The 26,792-nt window shown below is 37.0% G+C and overlaps 1 protein-coding gene across 1 annotated transcript; it reads right to left on the reverse strand.

The window, feature by feature from the left end:
* Positions 1–21,899: 21,899 nt before the first annotated feature.
* LOC140857908 (auxin-responsive protein SAUR72-like) lies at positions 21,900–22,217 on the reverse strand. The gene has a single exon (XM_073257320.1). It carries the CDS (start codon positions 22,215–22,217, stop codon positions 21,900–21,902), a length of 318 nt encoding a protein of 105 aa, XP_073113421.1.
* Positions 22,218–26,792: the final 4,575 nt, after the last annotated feature.

Below are 26,792 nucleotides of genomic sequence, written 5' to 3' on the forward strand. Positions count from 1 at the left end.
TCCAAATTTGATTATACCCAGTGAAGGCATCCATGAAACTCAGAAGTCGATGGCCTGAAGTCCCATCAACTAGTTGATCAATCTTCGGCAATGAAAAACTGTCCTTCAAACAGGCCTCATTCAAATCTGTATAGTCGATGCAGATTCTTCACTTTTCATTGGCCTTTCTCACCATTACTATATTGACAAGCCAATCGGGGTATGTGGCTTCTCGGATGAAACCTACCGTAAGGAGCTTGTCGACTTCTTCATCAATGACCTTCTGTCTTTCAAGGGCAAAAGGTCGTTTCTTCTGTCTCACTGGCTTGACGTTCGGATTGATGTTAAGTCGATGAGTTATTACTTTCGAAAAAATTTCGGACATGTCGGTGGCCGACCAAGCAAAAATATCGATGTTTGCTCTGAGTAAATTTACTAACTGCTGCCACTTTGAATCGGACAGTTGTGATCCAATTTGGATCGTTTTCTCAAGATCTTCTTTTTTTAATGGGATAAAGACTAGTTGTTCAGCTGGTTCACCCCTCTCCTGATTCTCTCTTTGGTTCAATTTATCGACAGATAGAGAGTCTTTCGATTTATTATTTTGGGTGGAGACAAAGAAGTAGCGTCGGACAAGTTGTTGATCTCCATACATCTCTCCGACTCCATTTCTCATCAAAAATTGAACTAGTAGATGGTATGTTGAAACCACTGCTTTCAGAGCTTAAGTCCAGATCGTCCGAGTATGGCATTATAAGCTAAAAGAACTCGAACTACCGTGAATATTATGGAGACAGTGCTTTATTGTGGTTCAGTTCCAGCGATTAAGAGGAGGAAGATTTTTCTTCCACTGTGACAGTATCTCTTGTGAAGCCGACCAATGACGTCGAGACTCTTCTGAGTCGATCAGTCAGTAGTCGCATTCAGAAGAAAGTTAAGTAAAAGAGAACATCAGTCGAACTTTCATTATCTACAATGATTCTTTTTACATCATAATTAGCTATTGTTGCTGAAACAATAATAGCATCATCATGAGGAGTCTGAATTTTTCGAACATCCTCTTCCGAAAAAGTTATTACATTATTGAGTCATCATCTTTTCGTCGACTCTTTTTCGAAGGTTGCCCTCCAGTTCGGTCGTCTGGAGATCATGTTGATCATCCCTACAGTTGGCTGATTATTTATAGCTTCCTCCATTTGCGGCTGAGGTCGTCGATCAATAGGAGGTTGAGTCGGTGGATCTCTCCAGTATTATAAAAAAAAACTTTTCATTAATTATGATAGAAATTACCAAAAAATTTGTTAATGATAAGCTTGGCCAAATGTTTCACTCAACACCATCTTCGACATGTGAGCATTTGAATGTTTCTTACATGGATTTTATAGTGATTTTGGTCTTGAAATGCTTGCTTTGTCGCTCTAGGACCGACTAAATTCATATTTATGTTTATACAAAAAGAGATTCTTCATCTGCAAAAGGATCGGTAACTTCACTATAAATTCACATAATGAAACAACTCAACAAACCATAAATGGAGTTACACAAACAATACTAATTAGCTTTCAAAATCTACATGTAAGTACCGAACATGACATCAAAGATTAGGCTATCATGATCCTTAGTGTTTGATGCTTGTTCTTCATGCGCATCACCTCTTCGAAGCGCTTCACATCATATGGAATTTTCAGCACACCTGGATTAGAGAATCCATATTCCTCTGCTGATATGCAGAGGAGCTCTAACAAGTCTGCATCTCCAAGCATGGTAGCGTGGATCATAAACCGCTTGTACTCATTGCCTAGGCCTACACACACTGGAAAGTAACCCTTGGGGGTTAATGGAGCCACAACCCTTATTCTTTTATGCCTACTCCCTCTAATGCTAAAGAAACCATTCAATTTACTCCCTCCTGCTCCCATGATGAGCCCTGCCCCTAGCTTAAACTTGAAGGGGTATATATGGCCGTACATATTGATGTCCTTTTTTCCTACGGAAAGAAGGGGTATACACTAAATTTGGTGATGTTGCTTATTCTATTTGGTGGCGTTGATTGGTGGATTGGATTCCTTTGTCTAGTTTTTATTTTGTAGGAGCTTGGATCCTTGGCCTACGTCTTCTTTTAGTATATGCTGCACGCCATTGCGACAAGGGTGATTAGGAATCTTTTGGGAGATCTTAGAGACTACGATTAGTAATTTATTAAATGATTGAGATTTCCATCAGTAGTTTCTCTGCAAAGTTTGCTATGAATGTGAAGGGAGTAGCAAGTGCTGGAAAGGAGCTTGTGGGGTCTTGCTTATCTAGAAAATTCAGCTGGATGTTTGGTGGATGTGTTAGGAGAATAAACAATTAAGAAACCGTCAGCTGATTAATTCTACATCCATTGACACGGTATAATTTAGCGACTTTAGTATAAACAAAGAAAGTATTAGCATACTAATTCTTCTTTAATGTGTTCTTATAACTAATAAATTTCTTTTCTTTTTTTGAAGTGACTAATAAATTTCATGCAGCCAAACATTACTTTTTCCTTGTAAATACATCTTGTTAACGTTCTATTCACCAAAAAAAAAAATAAAAATAAAAATGAAAGAGAGAGAGAGAGAGAGAGAGAGAGAACATCTTGTTCCCATAGAAATGGCCATTTATATTTGCTTTAGTAATCAGAAATATACTACACAATCGAAATATCTAGTCAAGGACTATGAGAAAAATAAATGCCTACTTCAATATTGATATTTTAACCACCAATACTGGATTCTCTGTTTTTTTTTTTTTTTTTTTTTGTTTCCTCCAGAAGATCTGGGATCTTTTAGGAAGAGTACTCTGCCTTTGTTGAAAATCCTGAGAACTAAAATGTAGAACCATGCTAAGAGGAAGAAACTATAAAATTTAAAAATTAAGTGCTCTTTTTCAATGTTTATGAAGTCAGAAATATTCACAATGTGAAAGAACTTTTAGAACCTCCAAAATGGCCTTAAAGCATGCTGTTTATATTGCATTGTAATAAACCAGACTATCATTTCTCCTCAGAAATCTCGACGTTTAAGAGCCACAATCAACCAAAGTTTGTTTTTTTTTTTTCTTTTTGTGATTGAATTAACCAAAGTTTATTAAATCTTTTCTGAGCTTTTGTTAGGATTTGACGCCTCGAGATTCAGCCCACATTGAGCACACAGTGCGGTTTACGATGAAAAACGGAGTCCAATGAGACCAAGATCACCCAAAACGGAGCTCGGACGGAGAAGATACGAGCTTTTGAAGTCAGCACGAGATCCGAGGAGGCGGAAGACTAGTGGCGGCCGGCGGAGCGGCGGCGGTGCAGCCGCAGGCGGCGGCGCGCGGCCCAGGCGGGACCAACACACAGGACGTGCTACCCAGGCACGCGGCCCAGGCGGATGGGCGGCCCAGCCCGTGCACGGGCCAGCGCACGGGTGCGGCCCAGGCCTGCGCACGTGGACCGGCTCAAGCCCAGGCACCCTGTCTGGGCCTGTACCCCAGTCTACCATGGACCGTGCGGTCCACGGCTGGGTCTGTAGACTGCATGGGCATTTTTCACACGTTTCTCATGGTCCACGATACTATTCCGTGGACCGATCGCGATTGGATGGCCCAGGAAGTTTCCGATGACGATCCAACGATTTGAGGCCTTAATTGGATTTGATTATCACTCTTAAATCTAATCTAATTGAGTTTTAGCCCTATAAAAGGGCCTGAACAGTAAAGAAGGAGGAGTGTGATTCAGTTTTTTGCTGAGGATGCCGTGCGAAATCCGAGAAGAGAAAGAGAGAGACATGAGGCCGCTGAGAGAGAAGGAGCAGGGCTCCTGGACAGCAGACGCCGGATACTTCAGGGGTTCAGGGGAGTCTTCCAAGAGAGAGAGCTTTTGTGAGGAGAACTTCAAGTGAGAAAGAATTAGGTGTACAAGGGTTGAGAGTGAGGTCTCCTCTTATAAATTTTTTTTTCATAGTGAAGTTTACATACCCCATGGAGACCAATTTTTTTATGACTGATTCATATATTTTAATATTTTTTTATTTTATTTCTTCTTTCTTTCTGTTACATTGTGTGGTACTGAAAAGATCCTGAAAGATGATGGTCTGATCAGACATCCATCCAACAGTTTTTCTCCTCCGTGACTGATCAGAGCTCATTGATTTCTTTGAGCTCTTTTCCAAAATAATTCAAAAAAAAAACTTAAATACCAAAATATATCAAAAGGAAACTTATTTACCAAACTAATGTAAAAGGAAAAAACGCCATTTTGAATGGCGTTTTTTACCCTGCCACGTCACCCCCCTTTTCCACTGTGTCATCGTCCCAAAAAAAAAAAAAAAAGGAAGAAACGCCATTTGGAATGGCGTCTCTAAAAACACCATTTTGAATGGCGTTTTTAAAAACGCCATTCAAAATGGCGTTTTCAAATTTTCCCACAAAAAAAAAAAGGAAAAAAATCATGAAAAAATGGGAAAATTAGTTTTTTAAAATTTAAAAATAATTAATAAATTATAATTATAATTTTGATTGAAATTAAAAATATAAAGATTTGAATTTGTAATTCATTAAAAAATTAATTTAGAATTTTTATTAAAAATATTTTTTAAAAGATGTCAAAAAAAATCTTAAGAAATAAAAAAAATTATCATAGGAAAAAAAAAAGAGAAAGAAATTTGAAAGAAATAAAAATTTAAAATTTAATTGAAAAACATAATTCGAAATACTTGTCCTAAAAATTTTTAAAAAATTATAAATTTAAAAATTTGTAAAAAAAAAAATTATAATGTAAGAATTTAAAAAAATAAAATTTTAAAGATTAATTGAAATCAAAATATTATTTCAAATTACTTTCTCAAATTAAAAATAATTAATTTAAAAAATATTCAAAAAAATTTAAAAAATAGACTAAAAAAATCTTATAAAAATATAAAGAATTGAAAAAAAATAGAAATTATAATTGTAATTGAATAACAAACTTTATAATTTTTAATTTTAAGAAATAAGAATTATAAATGTAAATGAAATTAAAAATTATATTTTAAATAACTAAATTAATTTAAATATAAATTTTTAAAAAATATTATAAATAAAAGAAAAAAATACGTAATAGAATATCAAAAAGATAAAAATGAAAAAAAACTAAAATTTAAATTTAAATTTATAAAAATTATAAATTAGATTAGAAAAAATATATCATAAAAGAATAAAATTAAATTAAATTAATTATAATTTCTTTTTTAGGGTATTTTATAAATGTGACATAAAAAATTAAATTTGAATTAAATTTTGATTAAAAAAAATACATTAATAAGTTAAAAAATGATGAAAAGTTAAAAAGTTAAAATTTTTAAAAAGTCATAAAAAATAAGAATTCTAAATTTAATTTTTTTAAAAAATAAAATTTTAAAGATTAAGTGAAATAAAAATATTTTTTAAAATTAATTTCTTAAATTAAAATTAATTTAATTAAAAAAAATTTAAATAAAATATAAAAATCGCCTAAAAAAATTTCATAAAAAGATAAAGAAATGAAAAAAATAAAAATTCTAATTGTAATTGAAGAACAAAGTTTATAATTTTTAATTTTAAGAAATAAGAATTAAAATTATAATTGAAATTAAAAATAATATTTTAAATAACTAAATTAATTTAAATATTAATATTTAAAAAATATTTTAAATAAAAAAAATACGTAATAGAATGTCAAAAAAATAAAAGTGGAAGAAAATTAAAAATAAAAATAAAAATTATAAAAATTATAAAAAAAAATATTTCATAAAAGAATAAAATGTAATAATTAAATTAATTACAATTTGTTTTTTCGGGTATTTTATAAATGTGACTTAAAAATTTTTAATTTGAATTAAATTTTGATCAAAAAATAAATACATTAAAAAGTTAAAAAATGAAGAAAAAAAATCATAATTTTATCAGATATGATTCTGAAGTCTCAAAAGCAAGAACAAAAGATGTGTAATCTATTAGAGGCAATTTCAATATTTTTGGAAACGTATTTTCTAAGAAAAATAGATTTATATTTTTTTGTCGACCCCATGAATCGACTCATGGCTAAAAAAGTTTAACGGCATGCAAAATTTTTGGCTGCCACACTCTGTGAGTCGACCCCTTGACTTTCTTTCTGGTAATTTTTATTTTTAAAATTTTTTAAAAAGAGGAAGAGAGAGAGAGGAGGCAGCTCACCGCGGTGCTGTAGGAGAGACGCCGGAGAAGGGAGAAGAGGGAGAAGAGGGAGAAAGGAGAAGAGGGAGAAGGAGAGAAGAAGGGAGGAAAGGAGAAAACGCTGTTCCCTTCGACGTTTTTTTATTCTTTTTCTTTTCTTAAAATTTTTTTAAATTTTTTTCATAATTTGTTTAATTATTTTTTTTTAATTTATTAAATTTTTTAATGAGGATAGTAATTTGAATGATAATTTTTAATTTAAATTAAAGTTAATTTTTTATTTTAAATTATAATTTCTATTTTATTACCATTTTTTCTCTTTTATTTACTATTTTTATGATATATTTATGTTGCTCCTAGATTGATTTTGATGATTACAAAGCAGATTGAAGGGATACAAATATTTTTTATTTGAAAAAGTCTTTATGCTCTTCAGGGGCAAAAACGTAATTTTATCAAAATCCTGATTTGATAGTATCATTTGGTAGAACAAATGATTTGTGATCTATTGGTGAAAATTTCATTATTTTTGGACTTATATTTTTGAAGTTATGAATGTTTTAAGTGCATGAGTCGACTCATGAGTCAACTCATGGCACAATGAGCTGCTTGGCACGCTGAAATTCCTATTGACACGTTGGTTTTCTGGCTTGGCACGACCTGTGAGTCGACTCATGAGTCGACCCATAAGGCATGAGTCGACTCATGAGTCGACCTCTGCTGGTTTGGGCCAAAAAATCCAGAAACTCACATTTCTGGCTGTTGCAACAGAGGTCGACTCATGAGTCGACCCCTGAAGCATGAGTCGACTCATGAGTCGATCTCTGCGACGGGAATTGTCCGCAACGGCTAGTTTTTAGCCCGTTTTAGTTGCTTTTAATGCTCACTTTAAGTGCTCTAACGGCTCTTTTTCTGCCTAGAATGTTTTTCTTTGTTTCTTAAAGCTATAAAAGGTTTCAAAAGGTGAAAAACAAGGGAGAAATACAAGACATACACAATATACACAAGAGACATACAAGAGTTTTGAAAGAGAAAAGTAAGAGCATTCAAGAGGGCATTCAAAAGCATTCAAAGAGAGGGTTTCTCAAGCCAACTTTTCAACCTTAAGTAATTAGTTAAGCTTAAAATTTTTAAAACCCAATTCACCCTCCCTCTTGGGTTGCATAGCTGGACAACAATTTATTTAATTTAATTTATAATTTTTATAATTTAAAAATATAATTTTAGTTTTCTTCTATTTTTATGATATATTACGTATTCTTTTTCTTTACTTAAATTTGTAAAGGAAGAAGGAGAAGATCGAGAAGGGAGAAGGGAGAAGGAGAAGGGAGAAGGAGGGAAAAAAGGGTTTGGGGAGGGGAGAGAATGGCGTTTTCTCTTTTTATTTATTTTTTTTTTAATTTCTTTACTTATCTATTTGTAATCTTTAATAAATAAATTTAATTAAATAATAAAAATAATAATTTAAATGATAATTTTTAATTTAAATTAAAATTAAATTTTTTTAAAATTTATAATTATAATTCTTATTTTATTATTATTTTATTATTTTTTATGATATTTTTTTTAAATTTATTTTAAAAATTTTATCATTTAAAATTATAATTTCAGTTTTCTTCCATTTTTATCTTTTTAGCATTCTATTACGTATTCCTTTCCTTTACTTAAAAAATATTTATTTTTTCTAAAGTTCAATTCAAAAAGCAATATTTGATATATTATTATTTACGTTATAATTTTTATAGTCCTTTCAGCATAATATTTTCTCTCCTAATGTTCTGAGACATGTTCGAGTATGTATATCCATATGCACCGATCATAATATCCAATCATTTAAAATTAAATAATATAAAATGAAATCAATATTTAATATTATTCAATAGAATAAAATGTCAAACGTACAAAAAAAAATAGTACAACAAAAATGTAAAAATATTAAATACAAATACAACAAGACTAAGTCCCACAAGGACGTCGCGGCGCCCGTGGTCGCTTGGACCTTCTCAGGAAGGTCCTCACCGGCTGCTCCTGCTGTGATGGCTCCTCTCCTATATCAGTGGAGGAGATCTGCTGATCATGCTGCTCAGGAATAACTGATGCTGTCGGATTATCTACGGACTGAGAGACCCGTTCAACTCTCTCATCTGGATACACGGATGGACCTGAAAAAAAGTATCATACTCATGTGGCCAACTGGTACCCGGTGATGGCATCTGGGGGATGTAGGAAGAAGAAGATGCTGCCATCTGTGGATGAAAAGACGGTGGCATCTGTGCAGCATCAAATGATGACATATGCGGAATATGCGGTGATGGCATATGTGAAGCATATGGTGACGGCGTATAACTCATATCTGGCGCCCGAACTGCTCCATACCAAGGCGCACAGGTATGTGGATCAACACCAATCACCACCAATGCTCCGGAACCTGTTCTCTCCATCTCTCGCAGTATCTGAATCCGCTCGTCCTCATCAGTCGTAGATAAAGCACGACGAGTGTCCAACACAAGATCCGACACAGAATCAGTCTATAAAATAAAAATAGAACAGTTAGTATAAAACAATCAGTATAGTGTACAATATAAAATAAAAATATAACACAAATAACATGAAGTAATTTTGATAATCTTACCAAAAGATGTACAGTAGAACTCTCGCCCTCGTATCCAGAAACTGCATACTGAGACTGTCCAATGACTCGCACCGTAATGCTAAAAAACCAAGCCATGTAGTTATCAGTATATGAATGGCCTCTCAAAATAGGATCACCATGAACAATGTGATCTTGACGTGCATCCCAAATATCGATGTACTGTGCATGTCTGATACGCCAGTCGATACGAGCTCTCCCTCGTCGATCAATACGATGAAGTCCCTGGCTGGTATCAAACTGCTCTGGGATGCCCTGAGTCTGACCAAACTGCCACAGGACACGATCGGGAAGATGCCACTCTACCACATCAAAACAAATAAGTGGCACCCTAGCAGTCCATATGTCGTGTCCAACTGTACACATCTGCGGCAGTATAGCCAATATCCCATCTGTATATGGCTCCCATAAAAATTGATATAATATAGTTAAAATAAAAAAATTAATATAAAATTATAATATATTATGAATACTGTAAATTGATATTTGTAAAAAATTCAAAATTTACCCGTCTAGATGTATCAACTAATGTATCCAACTGGCACCTATAAACCCGTGCCACTCTTGTCGATACGTGATGAACGTTGAATGCAACGTTCCATCTGTTTCACAATGTACTAATATTAAATAAATTTAAAATAATAAATTTAAATAAAAAAATAATATTTTGATACCTGTATCCTAATGGTCCATCTAGTCTGAATGGAACATCAGGATCCTGCTGCTCTGATGGCATCTCGAGCAACTGTCGTCGTAATGGACTGATAGTCGGCATACGCTCCCATACCCAAATCTGCAAAATTTAAAAATTAAATAAATGATATATCGAATGTAAAATATAATTAAATATTAAAATTAAAAATTTTAATTCATATACCTGTAATAATACAAGATAACCGCCAATCTCGCTCTGATCAGCATAGGAACCCCGACACATAGCTCGGTATAGACAAGCTAGTACTGCACTTTCCCAACTGAGTCGACGAGCGAAGTCTAAATCCTCTAATAATGGCAAAAACATCAATTTCATCTTATTCGATGAAGTATCAGGTAACAGGACACCACCTAACAATCGCAGCACCTGACCCCTAACATACTGCTGCACCATCTCCTCTGGTGCATCATCCGCAATATGAAAATGACGATAACGATCATCCAAACACTCAATCCTGAGTCGTGAATGATCAAAAAAATATGCATCGGGCTCAAACCCTAACAACCGCAAGCACAAAGCCTGCCACTCCGGAATGGTAAGTGTGGGATCAACTCCGGTAACTGGATCTCCATCAACTGGTAGTCCAGTAAGGATGCTGACATCCTGTAAACTGATGGTCGCCTCACCAAATGGAAGATGAAATGTGTGTGTCTCTGGACGCCATCTCTCAAGCAAAGCAGTAATAAGACCAACGTCCATCTGTATACGACCGATCCGATATACTCCATAAAATCTCAGATATCGTAAATAATCTAACACTCTATCTGGGATGTCCTCTGTCCTCCAGAAATCTGCATCGGATCGTCGTAGACGAAGATGTCTGGACTTCTGCAATAAAATATAATAATTAGATAACGTACATGATTTTTAAAATAAAAATTTAAAAGTAAATAAGATTGTAATGCTTACGCCGCCATCTAAAATAGTCTGTGATCGATGGTGCTCCTGCAATGTAAGAATGCTGCTGTCTCGGGACCGGGATATCGTGGATCGTAAGCCATAATACGCTGTCTCAAGCAATATTATCACAGATGTATTAAAAAAAAAGACAATATATTTTAATTTTTTTTTAAATATAATATTATCACACAATACAACTTAAACACAAAATTCAGTTCATCCCAACATATTAAACACGAAAATTCAAATACAATCCCACAGTAATTCATAAAACAATGACAGCAATAAATTGTCGAAGCTTTCAATTTCTTTCACTGCTTGAAGTTGAAGTATGTTGAAATATCCTAGGACAGCGACGACGATCATGACCCTGTTCCCTACAAATACCACAGTGGTTCTTATTTCTTATTTGCCTATCATCCATTTCATTTCGTGTCTCGTTGACTTTGGTCTACCTTTCTTCTTCGTCTCAAACGATGATGATCAGGCATACATTTGAACATACGTGTATGCATCCAATAATCTTCATGTGGTAGTGGATTGAAATTACCGCTCCAAGCATTCATGTATGCTGTAATTGTATATGCATCATCCACAAAAGCACTAAAATGTACAGCAATTTCTTGACACACAGCTAAAACATGTGAACATGGATATTTGTACGTGCTCCACTTTCCACAAGAATATTTTCTTTCAGCTAATGTAACAGTATGAGAATTTCTCCACCTCGTAATCCTCCGCTTGCTCTTCTCGTAAGCACTTCATATATACCTCTTTGAAGGTTGAATGCTGTTACTCGGTGCTGGTTAGCCTTAACTTGATCTTCAGCAATTTTAATTGCAACATGAGGAGTAAAAAGATTATTTTGATTCTCCTCTACATATCTCAAGGCTTGGGCATGCCTCGTATTGAAATATTTGACAAGACGATAAAATGTCAGTTGAACACAAGCTGTAATTGGCACATTTCTAGCTCCTCGTAAAACACTGTTAAAAAACTCGATAAATTTGTAGTTAAAACACCATAGCGTAGGCCATCATCATGTGCCAATGTCCACTTCTCCTTTTCTATCTCGGACAACCAGCTCCAAGCTTCTTCATTCACTGTTCTAATCCTACCCATGATAAAATTGAATTTACGAACTTGATGAGCACTTCCTGCTTGCCATACTGCTCTTTTCAGCTGCACATTTTTGAAATGAGTGTTGAAATTACTGCAGATATGTCTTAAACAGTATCGATGATAAGCACGTGGTGGACTCCATCCAACAGACTCATCTGCGATGGCATTTAATATACCTGGATGCCTGTCAGAAATTAAGCATATTCCATTTCTATCTTTAACGATATATGTTCTGAGCTGGAAAAGAAACCAACTCCAACTTGCAGTCGTTTCCTCATCGATAATTGCATATGCTAATGAAATATCCCATTCTCTGCATCAATGCCTGTTGCAATTAACATCTTACCTCTAAATTTTCCATACAAGTGCGTGCCATCAATGCTAATTACAGGACGGCAGTGCATAAAACCCTGAATAGATGGTTCGAAAGCCTAAAAAATATAATTTAAAACACGAACATTGGAATTCACAGCTTGAAAAAAATTCTATGAAACAACTGTACCAGGATTTGCATATTAAAGTGCAGCCATATAATAAGGTAATTTAGCATAAGATGGCTCCCATTCTCCATAAATATCAACCAATGCCTTATGCTTTCCACACCATGCTTTTCTGTATGATACTGTATATTGAAATTGATCATTAACGGCTGCCACTATAGCTTCAACTTTAACACCGGGATCTTTCTCAACAATATGTCGGACTAATGTGCTAATCATCTTTCCACTGACATGTTTGTGGTCTCGACTCAATCCCGTAAACAAACAAGTATGAGGACCCTCATATTTTGTGATTTGAAAATATCCATGTTTTTTCAACAATGCAGCACGAAGCCTCCATTTACAATGCTGAACATTATCTGATGATGCGCATCGTACGGACCATAATTTCGAATGCGACTGAACTACATTGTATGTCCGATGCTTCATAATGTGATAAAGATCAACAGCTCTCTTTAGATCATCTTTACTCTCAAACATTAAACCTTTAGAAAATTCAGTCATCGAAGAGTCCCAAAATTGATTGTCAGAATTCAATCTTCGACCAGTACTAACACAACCACCATCATCTAAATTTATATCATTAAAATATTGTGGAGGTTCGTGCAAACGAGATTGAGATTCTTCCACATTAATATTAACTTGAACATCTTCATCATCATTCTCATCTTCATCATCATCATCATTACTGCTACTGTCCTCATCCATCCAACTGTCTTCATCTTCATTTTCATCTGACTCAAAACCCAGACTATCAGAATTTATTCCACCGACTACCCAATCATCATTTCCTATATGAGTGTCGTCTCCCGCACTTGCCACTACTTGTACCAAAGGAGAAGTCACCATAGCAGAAGACACAGGAGAAGTCACCACAGCACTTGGAATAATTGGACAGCTAGGACCGGCAGTAGTGGAATGTTGTTCTGCAAAACCGGCCTCAACACTATCGGTTTGTATCATAGGAGTTACGAAAGGTGAGGAAGGCCCAATATTATTATCCGCTTGAGTTAAAAACCGACTATGATATCCAAAGCTTGGTACATCTTCTTTTTCAATATATAATTCTAAAAATCGACATTCTGAATATTTCAAAGGAAAGGTCAGCATTTCTTCGACATCATCATCGTCATCAATTGGAACCAAGATATATTTACTCTGCATTAACTGTCCGACAGATTAGGAGATCTCCATTTCAATTTTATTTCATATTTTTCTTTGTCTACAGGAATACTGCTGTATAAATGATCCAATAATTCTTGACGTGATAATGATGAAGATATTCTAATCATCCGATTTGCAGGGTGACTATACTGCACACCAGTTTGATCATTCTGTATCATGCCATCATAATACAATAAAACACGAACTTGAGTACCGGCCATTTTCTCAAAAAACCTACAATAAATCAAGATTAAATATTTAATATTATTAATTATTTTATCATTACAAAAGATTTACATGATACATGCATCATATCATCAACAAATAGGTACAGATAGATCCTATCCCATTCGGAAATTGCATTAATTCTATAGATTAATTACATTAATCAAACGATACGCAAAAGGACCGAAAGAAATTTCGGCAGCATTTCCCCTTAGTTCTCCCCACACGACTCAAAATGTGTGAGGAGAACTAAAGAAAAATACTGTCCGAAATTTCTCTCGAACCCTCCGCATATCATTCGAATAATGTAATTATCTATAGAATTAAATGCAATTCCCAAACTGTCCAAACTGGACAATCAATTGACCAATGTATGTATTTTACGATATCCATATAAAATATATATTTCATATATATTTTATACGGATAACGTAGAATATTATACATTGATCAATTGACGGTCTACGTTTTCATGAAATGCAATATATTTAAAAATTTAAAATACAACTGGATCTAATTAGATAAGATAAAAATAAAAATAAATTAATGAGATAAAAAAAACGAGCGTCGGAACCCGTGGGCCCCACCGTCATCGCAGCCCATCGCATCGAAGCCATCGCCACGCGGGGCCCACCGTCAGGGCATGCGGCCCCACCAACCGTCTGGGCCCACCGCCGAGACGCGGGCCCACCGTCGGGAGAGGCGAGGGGCTGAGGACCGCCGTCGGGGCGCGGGGCCCGCCCTGGCCACCGGGGCGCGGGCCCACCACCAGCCGGGGCTGGGGCCGGGCCCACCATCGGGATGCGGGGCTCGCCGCCGGGAAGCGCGGCCCGCCGCCGACCGTCTGTGGCCGGCGGCCAAGGAGAAGGGAGAAAGAGAGGAAGAGAGAGAGGAGGGGGCCTCGGCCCGCCGCCGGGACTCGCGGCCCGCGCCGGCCACAGACGGCCGGTGGCCAAGGAGAAGGGAGAGAGAGAGGAAGAGAGAGAGGAGGGGGCCGGGGGCCAAGGACGGGATGCGGGACCGCCGTCGGGGCGCGCGGCCCGCCGCCGGCCGTCTGTGGCCGGCGGCCAAGGAGAAGGGAGAGAGGAGGGGGCCGCCGGCCGCCGCTGGGACGCGCGGCCCGCCGCCGGCCACAGACGGCCGGCGGCCAAGGAGAAGGGAGAGAGAGAGGAAGAGAGAGAGAGAGAGGAGGGGGCCGGGGGCCACCGCCGGGATGCGCAGCCCAGACGGCCGGCGGCCAAGGAGAAGAGAGGGAGAGAGGAAGAGAGAGAGAGGAGGGGGCCGGGGGCCACCGCCGAGACGCGAGGCCCGCCGCCGGCCGACTGTGGGCGGCGGCCAAGGAGAAGGGAGAGAGAGAGGAAGAGAGAGAGAGAGAGAGGAAGAGAGAGAGGAGGGGGCCGGGGGCCACCGTCGGGATGCGGGACCCGCCGCCAGGACGCGGGACCTGCCGCCAGGACGCGGGACCCGCCGTCGGGACGCGCGGCCCGCCGCCAGCCGTCTGTGGCCGGCGGCCAAGGAGAAGGGAGAGAGAGAGAGGAAGAGAGAGAGAGAGGAAGAGAGAGAGGAGGGGGCCGGGGGCCACCGCCGGGATGCGGGACCCGCCCCCGGGACGCGGGACCCGCCGTCGGGACGCGCGGCCCGCCGCCGGCCGTCTGTGGCCGGCGGCCAAGGAGAAGGGAGAGATAGAGAGGAAGAGAGAGAGAGGAGGGGGTCGGGGGCCACCGCCGGGACGCGGGACCCGCCACCAGGATGCGGGACCCACCGCCGGGACGCGTGGCCCGCCGCCGGCAGTCTGTGGCCGGCGGCCAAGAAGAAGGGAGAGAGAGAGAGGAAGAGAGAGGAGGGGGCCGGGGACCACCGCCGGGATGCGGGACCCGCCGTCGGGGCGCGCGGCCCGCCGCCGGCGGTCTGTGGCCGGCGGCCACGGAGAAGGGAGAGAGAGAGGAAGAGAGAGAGAGAGAGGAAGAGAGAGAGGAGGGGGTCGGGGGCCACCCCGGGATGCGGGTCCGCCGCCGGGACGCGCGGCCCGCCGCCGGCATGAGAAAAGAGAGAGAGGGGAAGAGGGAGAGAGAAAGAGGAAGAGGGAGAGAGAGGGGGAAGAGCTCACCGCCGCCGAGAACTCGCCGCCGTGCCGCCGAGACTCGCCGCCGTGCCGCCGTGCCACCGGAGAGACGCCGGAGAAGATCGAGAAGGAGAAGAGAGAAGGGAGAAGGAGAAGAGGGAGAAGGGAGAAGGAGGGGAGAAGGAAGAAGAAGGGTTTGGGGAGGGAAAAACGTCATTCTCTATGGCGTTCTCTCTTTTTTTTTTTTAATTTCTTTAATTATGTATTTGTAATCTTTTAATAAATAATTAAATTAAATAAAAAAAATAATAATTTAAATGATAATTTTAATTTAAATTAAAATTAAATTTCTTTAAAATTAATAATTACAATTCCTATTTTATTATTATTTTATTATTTCTTTTATGATACTTTTTTTATTTATTTTAAAATAGTTATCATTTGAAATTATAATTTCAGTTTTCTTTCCTTTTTTTTTTAGCATTCTATTACGTATTCTTTACCTTTAATTAAAAAAATATTATTTTTTCTAAAGTTCAATTTACAAAATTTTTTTCCACATTTTTCCTCATTTTTTAACTTTACATTGTATTTATTTTTTGATCAAAATTTAATTCAAATTAAATTTTAAATTTTCCTCCCATTTTTTTTCTTTATTTAAAATATTTTTTAAATAATAATGTTTAAATTAATTTAGTTATTTAAATTATTATTTTAATTTTCAATTACAATTTTAATTCTTCTTTCTTAAAATTAAAAATTATAAACTTTATTCTTCAATTACAATTACAATTTCTATTTTTTTTCAATTCTTTATCTTTCTATAAATTTTTTTAAGATATTTTTAAATTTTATTTGAAAATTCTTTTAATTAAATAAATTTAATTTTATAAATTATATTTAAAAAATATTTTTATTTCAATTAAACTTTAAATTTTTTTTTAATTTTTAATTTATAATCCTTATTTGTTGTGACTTTTTAAAAATTTTCACTTTTTAACTTTTTAACTTTTTCACTTTTTAAAAATTTTAACTTTTTAAATTTTCACTTTTATCAAAATTTAATTCAAATTTAATTTTTTTAAGTCACATTTATAAAATACCCTAAAAAAGAAATTATAATTAATTTAATTTTATTTTATTCTTTTATGATATATTTTTTCTAATCTAATTTATAATTTTTATAATTTTAAATTTTAATTTTAGTTTTTTTTCATTTTTATCTTTTTGATATTCTATTACGTATTTTTTTTCTTTTATTTATAATATTTTTTAAAAATTTATATTTAAATTAATTTGATTATTTAAAATATAATTTTTAATTTCATTTACAATTATAATTTTTATTTCTTAAAATTAAAAATTATAAAATTTGTTATTCAGTTACAATTATAATTTCTATTTTTTTTCAATTCTTTATATTTTTATAAAAAAATTTTAGCCTATTCTTCAAAATTTTTTGAATCTTTTTTAAATTAATTATTTTTGATTTGAGAAAGTAATTTGAAATAATATTTTAATTTCAATTAATCTTTAAAATTTTATTTTTTAAAATTTTTACATTATAATTCTTTTTTTTTTATTTTTTTAAAAATTTTAAAATTTATAATTTTTTTAAAAAATTTTAGGACAAGTATTTCGAATGATGTTTTTCAATTAAATTTTATATTTTTATTTCTTTCATATTTCTTTCTCTTTTTTTTTATTTTCTATGATAATTTTCTTTTTATTTCTTAAGATTTTTTTTGACATCTTTTAAAATATATTTTTAATAAAAATTCTAAATTAATTTTTTTAATGAATTACAAATTCAAATCTTTATATTTTTAATTTCAATCAAAATTATAATTTTAATTTATTAATTAATTTTAAATTTTAAAAAACTAATTTTCCCATTTTTTCACGATTTTTTCCCTTTTTTTTGGTGGGAAAAAAAGACGCCATTCCAAATGGCGTTTCTTTCTTTTTTTTTTTTTTTTTTTTTTGGGGACGATGCCACCGTGGAAATGGGGGGTGACGTGGAAGGGAAAAAATACCATTCAAAATGTCGTTTTTTCCTTTTGCATTAGTTTGGTAAATAAATTTCGTTTTGATATATTTTAGTATTTAAGTTTTTTTTTTGAATTATTTTAAAAAAGAGCTCGATTTCTTTTTTATACTAATCTTTCAGTCCCATCACGGATGGTACCTTTCTCCACCACCACCACAATGTTGTTCTCATATCAACCGTTACATCAACACCACCTCAGGCACCAAGAAGTTGCTGTCAACTATCTAGTTGACGATTGAACCTCGTGAGGGAGATCCTCGTTTCGTCAACGGGATACAACCGGGCATTTCTACAACAGGATATTATTTTATACTGATCTCTCATTGGTGGAATACTATATTTACTGGAGTACGGATCTTCTGCGATGCGCCATACTATCATCCGCTATATGATAGATGGCAGAAAATAATATATGGAACACAAACACACACACACACACACACACATATATATATATATATATATATATATATGGCACGTGTTATTTGGTGGCTCCCTATCTGGTGAAGGACAACCAGCACGATGCACCACACACTGCAGTGCCATTGAAACATATCTCAAAAAAAAATTAATATAATTTAAAAAATTAAATAAAATATAATAAAATTATATTATTAAAAAATTATAAATAACTTATAACATAATAAGAAATAAAAGATTATCAAATCAGAAATATGCAAGATACTGTCCTCAAACATAGTTCTATCTCTCATATAGAAAATATTCAAAACACTATCCAAGATACGATCGGTATCTTGTAAGTACGATCGTGAAGAAAATTAATAAAAACTCTTTCAGCATCCAAAAAAAATAGAAGAAATATTATAGTAGAAAATAATATGCTTAGAAAGAAGAAAAAGAGAAGACTCTTAAATGACTTACTGGATTAGGTCTCAAGAAAATCTTTTTATAGCCAACCAATATGACCATTTATGATCATTGGAGCTTTTATTGACTTATTAAGGTCTTAATAAGAAGCTCAGCAGTCACAATCTTTATTAAGGAGTCCAACGGTTAAAAAATAAAAATAATTAAATGCATATGACCGTTTAGTAATTAGAAAACCAACAATCAAAAATTAAAATCATAATAATAAAAAAATTAAAATATTTAAATAATAAAATTAAAAAATAAAATTAAAATATTTGAAGAAAATCTTAAGAAAATTTTGAGTTTTCTTTTTAGATTCTTTCCAACAATCCCCTACAAAACTCAATTTTTTTTTAAATAATAAAAAATAAAATAGTATAAATTTTTAGGTGCTTATACTATGCAATAGATAAGGCGACTTAACTTATATAGTGTGAATAGTTTTTATCTGAAGAAAACGAAGTGAACTATGTCTTGAACTACATTTCTTTACTCCAGACTTCAAGTACCACATACATAGTACAGAGTTTCTTCATCGCTAGTCTATGCATTAGTGACTCTACGCATGTTTCTTAATTTTTCATGAAAGTTGCTAGAGATAGCCCAAATCTTATATTCACAGCTATGTACGGGTACTCTCATATAGGTGAGTCCTTCGAGAGATGTGTGTAGTATCACATCTCGAGAAATACCTCTCGAATCTTATTCAGAAATAAACTCTTCCTAACCACTATATAGAAATACTAATCACCATAGGAATAGAATGGAGTCTATAACTTATATCATATAAACCACATGTACTTTCTGACCAATCAATTAGCTTATTATTATCACATTGAACATCTTTCAAGAGATCTCCTATCACAGAAGTTAGGTTCCCACTATTGGAAGGTCTATTATAAGCAAAACCCGATCTCCTTCAATGACTCTAGGATCTAATTTCTATCTAAACCTTTTTTAGGCCATACATCTCAAAGATAATGGATAAAGAGATAACAACAAATACAGTATAACTTAATCCGAATAATGAATATTCAATACATAACATATCATACCTCTCATGTGATTATAAAAATCATATACCTATGAGCACCCCTTAGAAACTATTGATGTCAAAAAAAAAAAATCAGTGTTAAACATAGATCACCATTATCAATGGAACAGGAAAAATAATAATTTTTCTATAATACCCCTCCAAGTATTTTAATTTATTCTATTTTTTATTTCTTATTTGATTTTCCTCATTTAATTTCTACTCGTTTTTCCTTATTTAATTTCGGGATAAATGCAATTAACATTGTTTAATGTTAATCACTTGATTAATTCTTTTTTTTGTTGGTATTTGCCCATTATTTTCTTCCTATTTGGTCCGATTAATTCCATGTTTAATGTGTTTTGACATTGGACGAGCCCAAACAGCTAGTCCTTGGGCCTATAAATTGGACTGTAGTAAAGGGGTTAATATATGCAAGAAGATTCTTGCTTCTCTCCTCTTTTTATCTAATCTCTTCCTATTCTCCTCTAAAGCTCTCTTCTTTCAACCTTTCCTTAATTCATTTTTCTGATCTTTCATCTATTGGATTGAAGCTCTGTCATCCTTTCCATGGTCATGCCCACAAGAGAGGTATCCGGTTGTATCTTGAGGTGGAGTTCTCGAGTCTAGTCTCACATGAGAGTTGGAAATTACCTTAAAATGTTGAAACATAGCTTAAAGAATTTCTGATATAATTTAAAAGACTAAACAAAATATAACAAAATTTTGTTATAAAAAAATTATAAATAACTTATAAAATAATAAGAAATAAAAAATTATCAAATCAGAAGCATGCGAGGCACTGTCCTAAGGCATATTTCTGTATCTCATATAGAAAATATCTGAAAACATCATCCCAAGATACGATCGGTATCCTTCGCCTGCAAGCATAACCGTGGAGGAAGTTGATAAAGATTTTTTCAATGTTAACAAAAGTAGAAAAAATATTATAGTAAAAAATAAAAAGTTTAGAAAGAAAAAGAAGAAAAGACTCTTAGATGGTTTACTGGATTAGGTCCCAAGAGGATCTTTTTATAGCCAACCAATATAATCGTTTATTACCATTGGTGCTTTTATTGGCTTATTAAGGTCTTAATAAACAGCCCAACAGTCATAACCTCTATTAAAGAGCCCAATGGTCAGAAAATAAAAATAATTAAATGCACATGACTGTTTGGTAATTAGGAACCCAATAGTCAAAAATTAAAATCATGATAATTAAAGAATTAAAATATTTAAATAATAAAATTTAAAAAATAAAATTAAAATATTTGAAATAAATTTTAAAAAATTTTAAATTTTTTTTTTTGGATTCTCTCCAACAAATGCATCATGCAGCAAAGGAGCCGAGTTCTATTTGCTGATATACCTGCCAAAGTTGCATGCTGTGTTCATCATTCAAGAAAAAATATTAATGGAGATTTATATGGAGCTACGGCATCAGATCAAACAAGAAATAAATGATTTTTCAATACAGACCCTACCAGTTCTATTCTTTGCGTGGATGCATGGCTTGGTTTCATATTAGAATAACCGGTCACATATCACTTCATTTCACTATGATGGACAATAGTTAATGTCCTGACTATGATGGAAGAAGATTGAGTCTTGATTGTAATCAAACATAAGGCTTGTGCCAACCATATTGGTTGTGCTGCTGGAACAATGCAAGAAAGGATAGTGTGAGCTCTGTTTTTCAATAATACTGGATAAATAGTAATTAAGGATATGTTTGGTTGGGAGAAATTAGACTCGGGAATGAAAATAAAAAAGAGTAATTTGCATTCTAGCTATTTGGTTGAAGAAAGTTTCGTTCCTATTCCAATTCTAAGAAGGAACAGAAGTTGTACCAATCCTCTAAAATCTAATCCTCATATACTATTGAAATTCCATTCTCATTTTGATCATGAACCAAACATTGGGGATATAGCCACCTGATATCCATTTCGATTCAGACTTCAGTTGCGAAACAAACATATCCTAAAAATTCCATGAAATGGATTACAAGTGAAAAACCATAGGGTGTCCACATAATATGAAAAAATCCCACTGCACAACTAAACTCCTGCTTAAATACATAAGAAAAAGGCAGCTCGCCACTATTATAAAAAAAACTTTTCATTGATTATGATAGAAATTACCAAAAATTTCGTTAATGATAAGCTCGGCCAAATGTTTCACTCAACACCATCTCCGACATGTGAGCATTTGAATGTTTCTTACATGGATTTTATAGTGATTTTGGTCTTGAAATGCTTGCTTTGTCGTTCTAGGATCGACTACATTCATATTTATGTTTATACAAAAGGAGATTCTTCATCTGCAAAAGGATCGGTAACTTCACTATAAATTCACATAATGAAACAACTCAACAAACCATAAATGGAGTTACACAAACAATACTAATCAGCTTTCAAAATCTACATGTAAGTACCGAACATGACATCAAAGATTAGGCTATCATGATCCTTAGTGTTTGATGCTTGTTCTTCATGCGCATCACCTCTTCGAAGCGCTTCACATCATATGGAATTTTCAGCACACCTGGATTAGAGAATCCATATTCCTCTGCTGATATGCAGAGGAGCTCTAACAAGTCTGCATCTCCAAGCATGGTAGTGTGGATCATAAACCGCTTGTACTTATTGCCTAGGCCTACACACACTGGAAAGTAACCCTTGGGGGTTAATGGAGCCACAACCCTTATTCTTTTATGCCTACTCCCTCTAATGCTAAAGAAACCATTCAACTTACTCCCTCCTGCTCCCATGATGAGCCCTGCCCCTAGCTTAAACTTGAAGGGTATATATGGCCGTACATATTGATGTCCTTTTTTCCTACGGAAAGAAGGGGTATACACTAAATTTGGTGATGTTGCTTATTCTATTTGGAGAAGTTGATTGGTGGATTGGATTCCTTTGTCTAGTTTGTATTTTGTAGGAGCTTGGATCCTTGGCCTACGTCTTCTTTAAGTATATGCTGCACGCCATTGCGACAAGGGTGATTAGGAATCTTTTGGGAGATCTTAGAGACTACGATTAGTAATTTATTAAATGATTGAGATTTCCATCAATGGTTTCTTTGCAAAGTTTGCTATGAATGTGAAGGGAGTAGCAAGTGCTGGAAAGGAGCTTATGGGGTCTTGCTTATCCAGAAAATTCAGCAGGATGTTTGGTGGATGTGTTAGGAGAATAAACAATGAAGAAACCGTGCGCTGATTAATTCTACATCCATCGACACGGTATAATTTAGCTACTTTAGCATAAACAAAGAAAGTATTAGTATACTAATTCTTTTTTAATGTGTTCTTATAACTAATAAATTTCTTTTCTTTTCTTTTTTTGAAGTGACTAAGAAATTTCATGCAGCCAAACATTACTTTTTCCTTGTAAATACATCTTGTTAACGTTACATTCACAAAAAAAAAAAAAAAAAAAAAAAAAAGAAGAAGAAGAAGAAGAAGAAGAGAGAGAGATAGAACATCTTGTTCCCATAGAAATGGCCATTTATATTTGCTTTAGTAATCAGAAATATACTGCACAATCGAAATATCTAGTCAAGGACTATGAGAAAAATAAATGCCTACTTCAATATTGATATTTTAACCACCAATACTGGATTCTCTGTTTTTTTTTTTTTTTTTTTTGTTTCCTCCAGAAGATCTGGGATCTTTTAGGAATAGTACTCTGCCTTTGTTGAAAATCCTGAGAACTAAAATGTAGAACTATGCTAAGAGGAAGAAACTATAAAATTTAAAAATTAAGTGCTCTATTTCAATGTTTATGAAGTCAGAAATATTCACAATGTGAAAGAACTTTTAGAACCTCCAAAATGGCCTTAAAGCATGCTGTTTATATTACATTGTAATAAACTAGACTATCATTTCTCCTCAAAAATCTTGATGTTTAAGAGCCACAATCAACCAAAGTTTGTTTTTTTTTTTTCCTTTTTGTTATTGAATTAATCAAAGTTTATTAAATCTTTTCTGAGCTTTTGTTAGGATTTGACGCTTCGAGATTCAGCCCACATTGAGCCCACTGCGAGGTTCAGACAAAAAACGGAGTCCAACAAGACCAAGATCACCCAAAACGGAGCTCGGACGGAGAAGATACGAGCTTTTGAAGTCGGCACGAGATCCGAAGCGATGGAGGACTGCAGGCGGCCAGTGGAGCGGCGGCGGTGCTGTCACAGGCGGCGGCGTGCAGCCCAGGCAGGGCCAACGCGCGAAACGCACGACCCAGGTGCGTGGCCCAAGCGGGCGGGCAGCCCAGCCAGGCGTGCGGCCCAGCCCGTGCGCGAGCCCGCGCGCGTGGGTCGGTCCAGGCCCAGGCGCCTTGCCTGGGCTATAACCCGGTCCACCGTGGATCGGGCGGTCCACCGTGGACCGGGCGGTCCACAGCTGGGCTTGTGGATCGCATGGGCATTTTTCATGTATTTCTCGTGATCCACGGTACTATTCTATAGATCGATCACGATCGGACGGCCCAGGAAGCTTCCGATGATGATCCAACGGTTTGGGGCCTTAATTAGGTTTGATTAGGACTCTTAAATCTAATCTAATTGAGTTTTAGCCCTATAAAAGGGTCTGAACAGTGAAGGAGGAGTGTGATTCAGTTTTTTGCTGAAGACACCGCGCGAAACCTGAGAAGAGAAAGAGAGAGGCATGAGGCCGCTGAGAGAGGAGCAGGACTCCTGGACAGTGGACGTCGAGCACTTCAGGGGTTCAGGGGGGCCTTCCAAGAGAGAGAGCTTTTGTGAATAGAACTTCAGATGAGAGAGAATTGGGTGTACAAGGGTTGAGGGTGAGGTCTCCTCTTGTAAAATTTCTTTTTCATAGTGAAGTTTCCATGTCCCGTGGAGGCTAGCCCTTTTGTGGCTAATCCACGTATTTTTATTTTTTTTGTTTTATTTCTTCTTTCTTCCTGCTGCATCGCATGGTACTGAAAAGGTCCTGAAAAGTGGTGTCCTGGCCAGACATCCACCCAACAAGTGGTATCAGAGCAAGCGATACAAGGACGCAGATTGCAGTGGTGGTGAGCAAGACTGAAGATGGAGAAGTCAGGATCAATCAAGATGGAGATCAATAAGTTTGATGGTAAGAGTAATTTCTCCTTATGGCAGGCAAGGGTGAAGGACGTGCTCATCCAACAGGGATTGATCGATGCTCTCTTGTGCGATGAGAAGCCGACCACCATGGAGGTGCGGGATTGGAAACGACTACAGATGCAGGCGGTGAGCACCATCCACATGTACCTGACAGATGAGGTGGTGATCCATATACTGAGCAAGACTTTTCCAACAGTGCTGTGGTCGAAGCTCGAGGAGTTGTTCATGGCGAAGTCTCTCACCAATACTCTTTTCCTCTGGAGACAGTTCTACCAACTGCGGATGTCTGAGGGATAAAGCATGCAGGAGCATCTCAGCCACTTCCAGAAGATCCTCATCGATCTCCGTAGCATTGGCGAGAATGTTGAGGAGAAGACCAGAGCGCTGGTTTTGCTGGCGCCGTTTCCCCCTTCGTATGAGTCCTTGGTGACTGCTCTTCTAGTGGGGAAGAGCACTATCAAGATGGATGAGGTCACCGCAGCAATACTCCAGAATGAGATTCTCATGAGTGAAAACCCGACTTCGAGCTCAGGTAGCGGGAGCTCAACTTTGGTGGCTTCTGGAGGAGCAGGAGACGGTAGACGGAGCGACAGAAAATTGCAATGAGGGCGGTCCAAGTCCAGGAGGGACTTGAGCAAAACCAGATGTTACCGGTGTGAAGAGTTGGGGCATCTAGCCAGAGATTGCCCTCAACTCAAAAATCGGACGGTGGCTGCTGTAGCGACGGCCGACAGCGATTTAGATGGAGATGTCCTAGAGATATCTGACGAGGTATCTACTTCTTTCCAGTAGTGGATATTAGATTCTGCATGTCCCTATCATGTATGTTGCAGAGATGAGCTGTTTGACTCTCTAGAGAACAGTTAGGGCACTGTATATCTGCCGGATGGATCGAGCTGTGCGATCAGAGGCATCGGGATGGTCAGCTAGAGGACACATGATGGTGCAGTAAGGAGATTGGGGGAGGTCTGATAGATACCCAATTTCATGTGGAATCTTATCTCACTTAGCAGACTGGATTCGAGAGGCTACAGGACAGTAGCTGGTGGAGGAATCCTGAGGGTGCTATGCAGCGATAGGATTATGCTGGAGGGGAAGAAGGAGAGCAGAGGGCATTATTACCTGACAGGGAGTCCAGTGCAAGGTGGAGTTTCGGGAGCCAGACGGAGCCTAGAGCGAGGTGGAGCTCCAGGTGGAGGCAGATCAGGCACGAGACAGGAGACTCGGAAGGACGAGAGACGACATCGTAAGGTGAGATTCCTATTGCCACAGGACGATACCCCTAGTAGGTCTAAGGTCAGGAGGAGCACAGAATACGACAGAGATGGGATCGAGCGGCCTGGCTCGCCTCCCATGTTTGCCCATTCATGATCAGCAGGCGATTGCCTCAGGGCATGGGCGCGAGGAGATCCAGAAGATCTCGAAGTTTGGAGGAGGCCGAATATTGAGTCGAGGTGAAGATTGTTAGGATTTAATGCCTCAAGATTCAGCCCACATTGAGCCCACAACAAGGTTCGCGATGAAAAATAGAGTCCAACGAGACTAGGATCACCCAAAACGGAGCTCGGACGGAGAAGATACGAGCTTTTGAAGTAGGTATGAGACCCGAGGTGGCGGAGGACCGCCGGTGGCCGGCGGCGGGCCGGCGGAGCAGCGGCTACGTGCGGCCTAGGTGGGGCCAACGTGCGGGATGCACTACCCAGGCGTGTGGCCCAGCCCGTGCACGAACCCGCGCACGGGCGCGGGTCGGCCCAGGCCTAGACGCCTTGTCTGGGCCTGTACCCTGATCCACCATGGACCGGGCGGTCCACGACTGGGCCAGTGGACCGCGTGGGCGTTTCTCACGGTCCACGATACTATTTCATGGATCGGTCACAATCGGATGGCCCAGGGAGTTCTCGATGACGATCCAACAGTTTGGGGCCTTAATTGGATTTGATTATGACTCTTAAACCTAATCTAATTGAGTTTTAGCCCTATAAAAAGGCCTGAACAATGAAGAAGAAGGAGTGTGATTCAGTTTTTTGCTGAGGATGCCGTGCGAAACCCGAGAAGAGAAAGAGAGAGGCGTGAGGCCGCTGAGAGAGAAGAACTAGGGCTCCTGGACAGCGGACGTCGGACACTTCAGGAATTCAGGAGGAGTCTTCCAAGAAAGAGAGTTTTTGTGAGGAAAACTTCAGATGAGAGAGAATTGAGTGTATAAGAATTGAGGACGAGGTATTCTCTTATAAAAATTTTT

Source organism: Elaeis guineensis, chromosome 5 (assembly GCF_000442705.2).
Source record: "Elaeis guineensis isolate ETL-2024a chromosome 5, EG11, whole genome shotgun sequence".
Lineage (NCBI taxonomy): Eukaryota > Viridiplantae > Streptophyta > Magnoliopsida > Arecales > Arecaceae > Elaeis > Elaeis guineensis.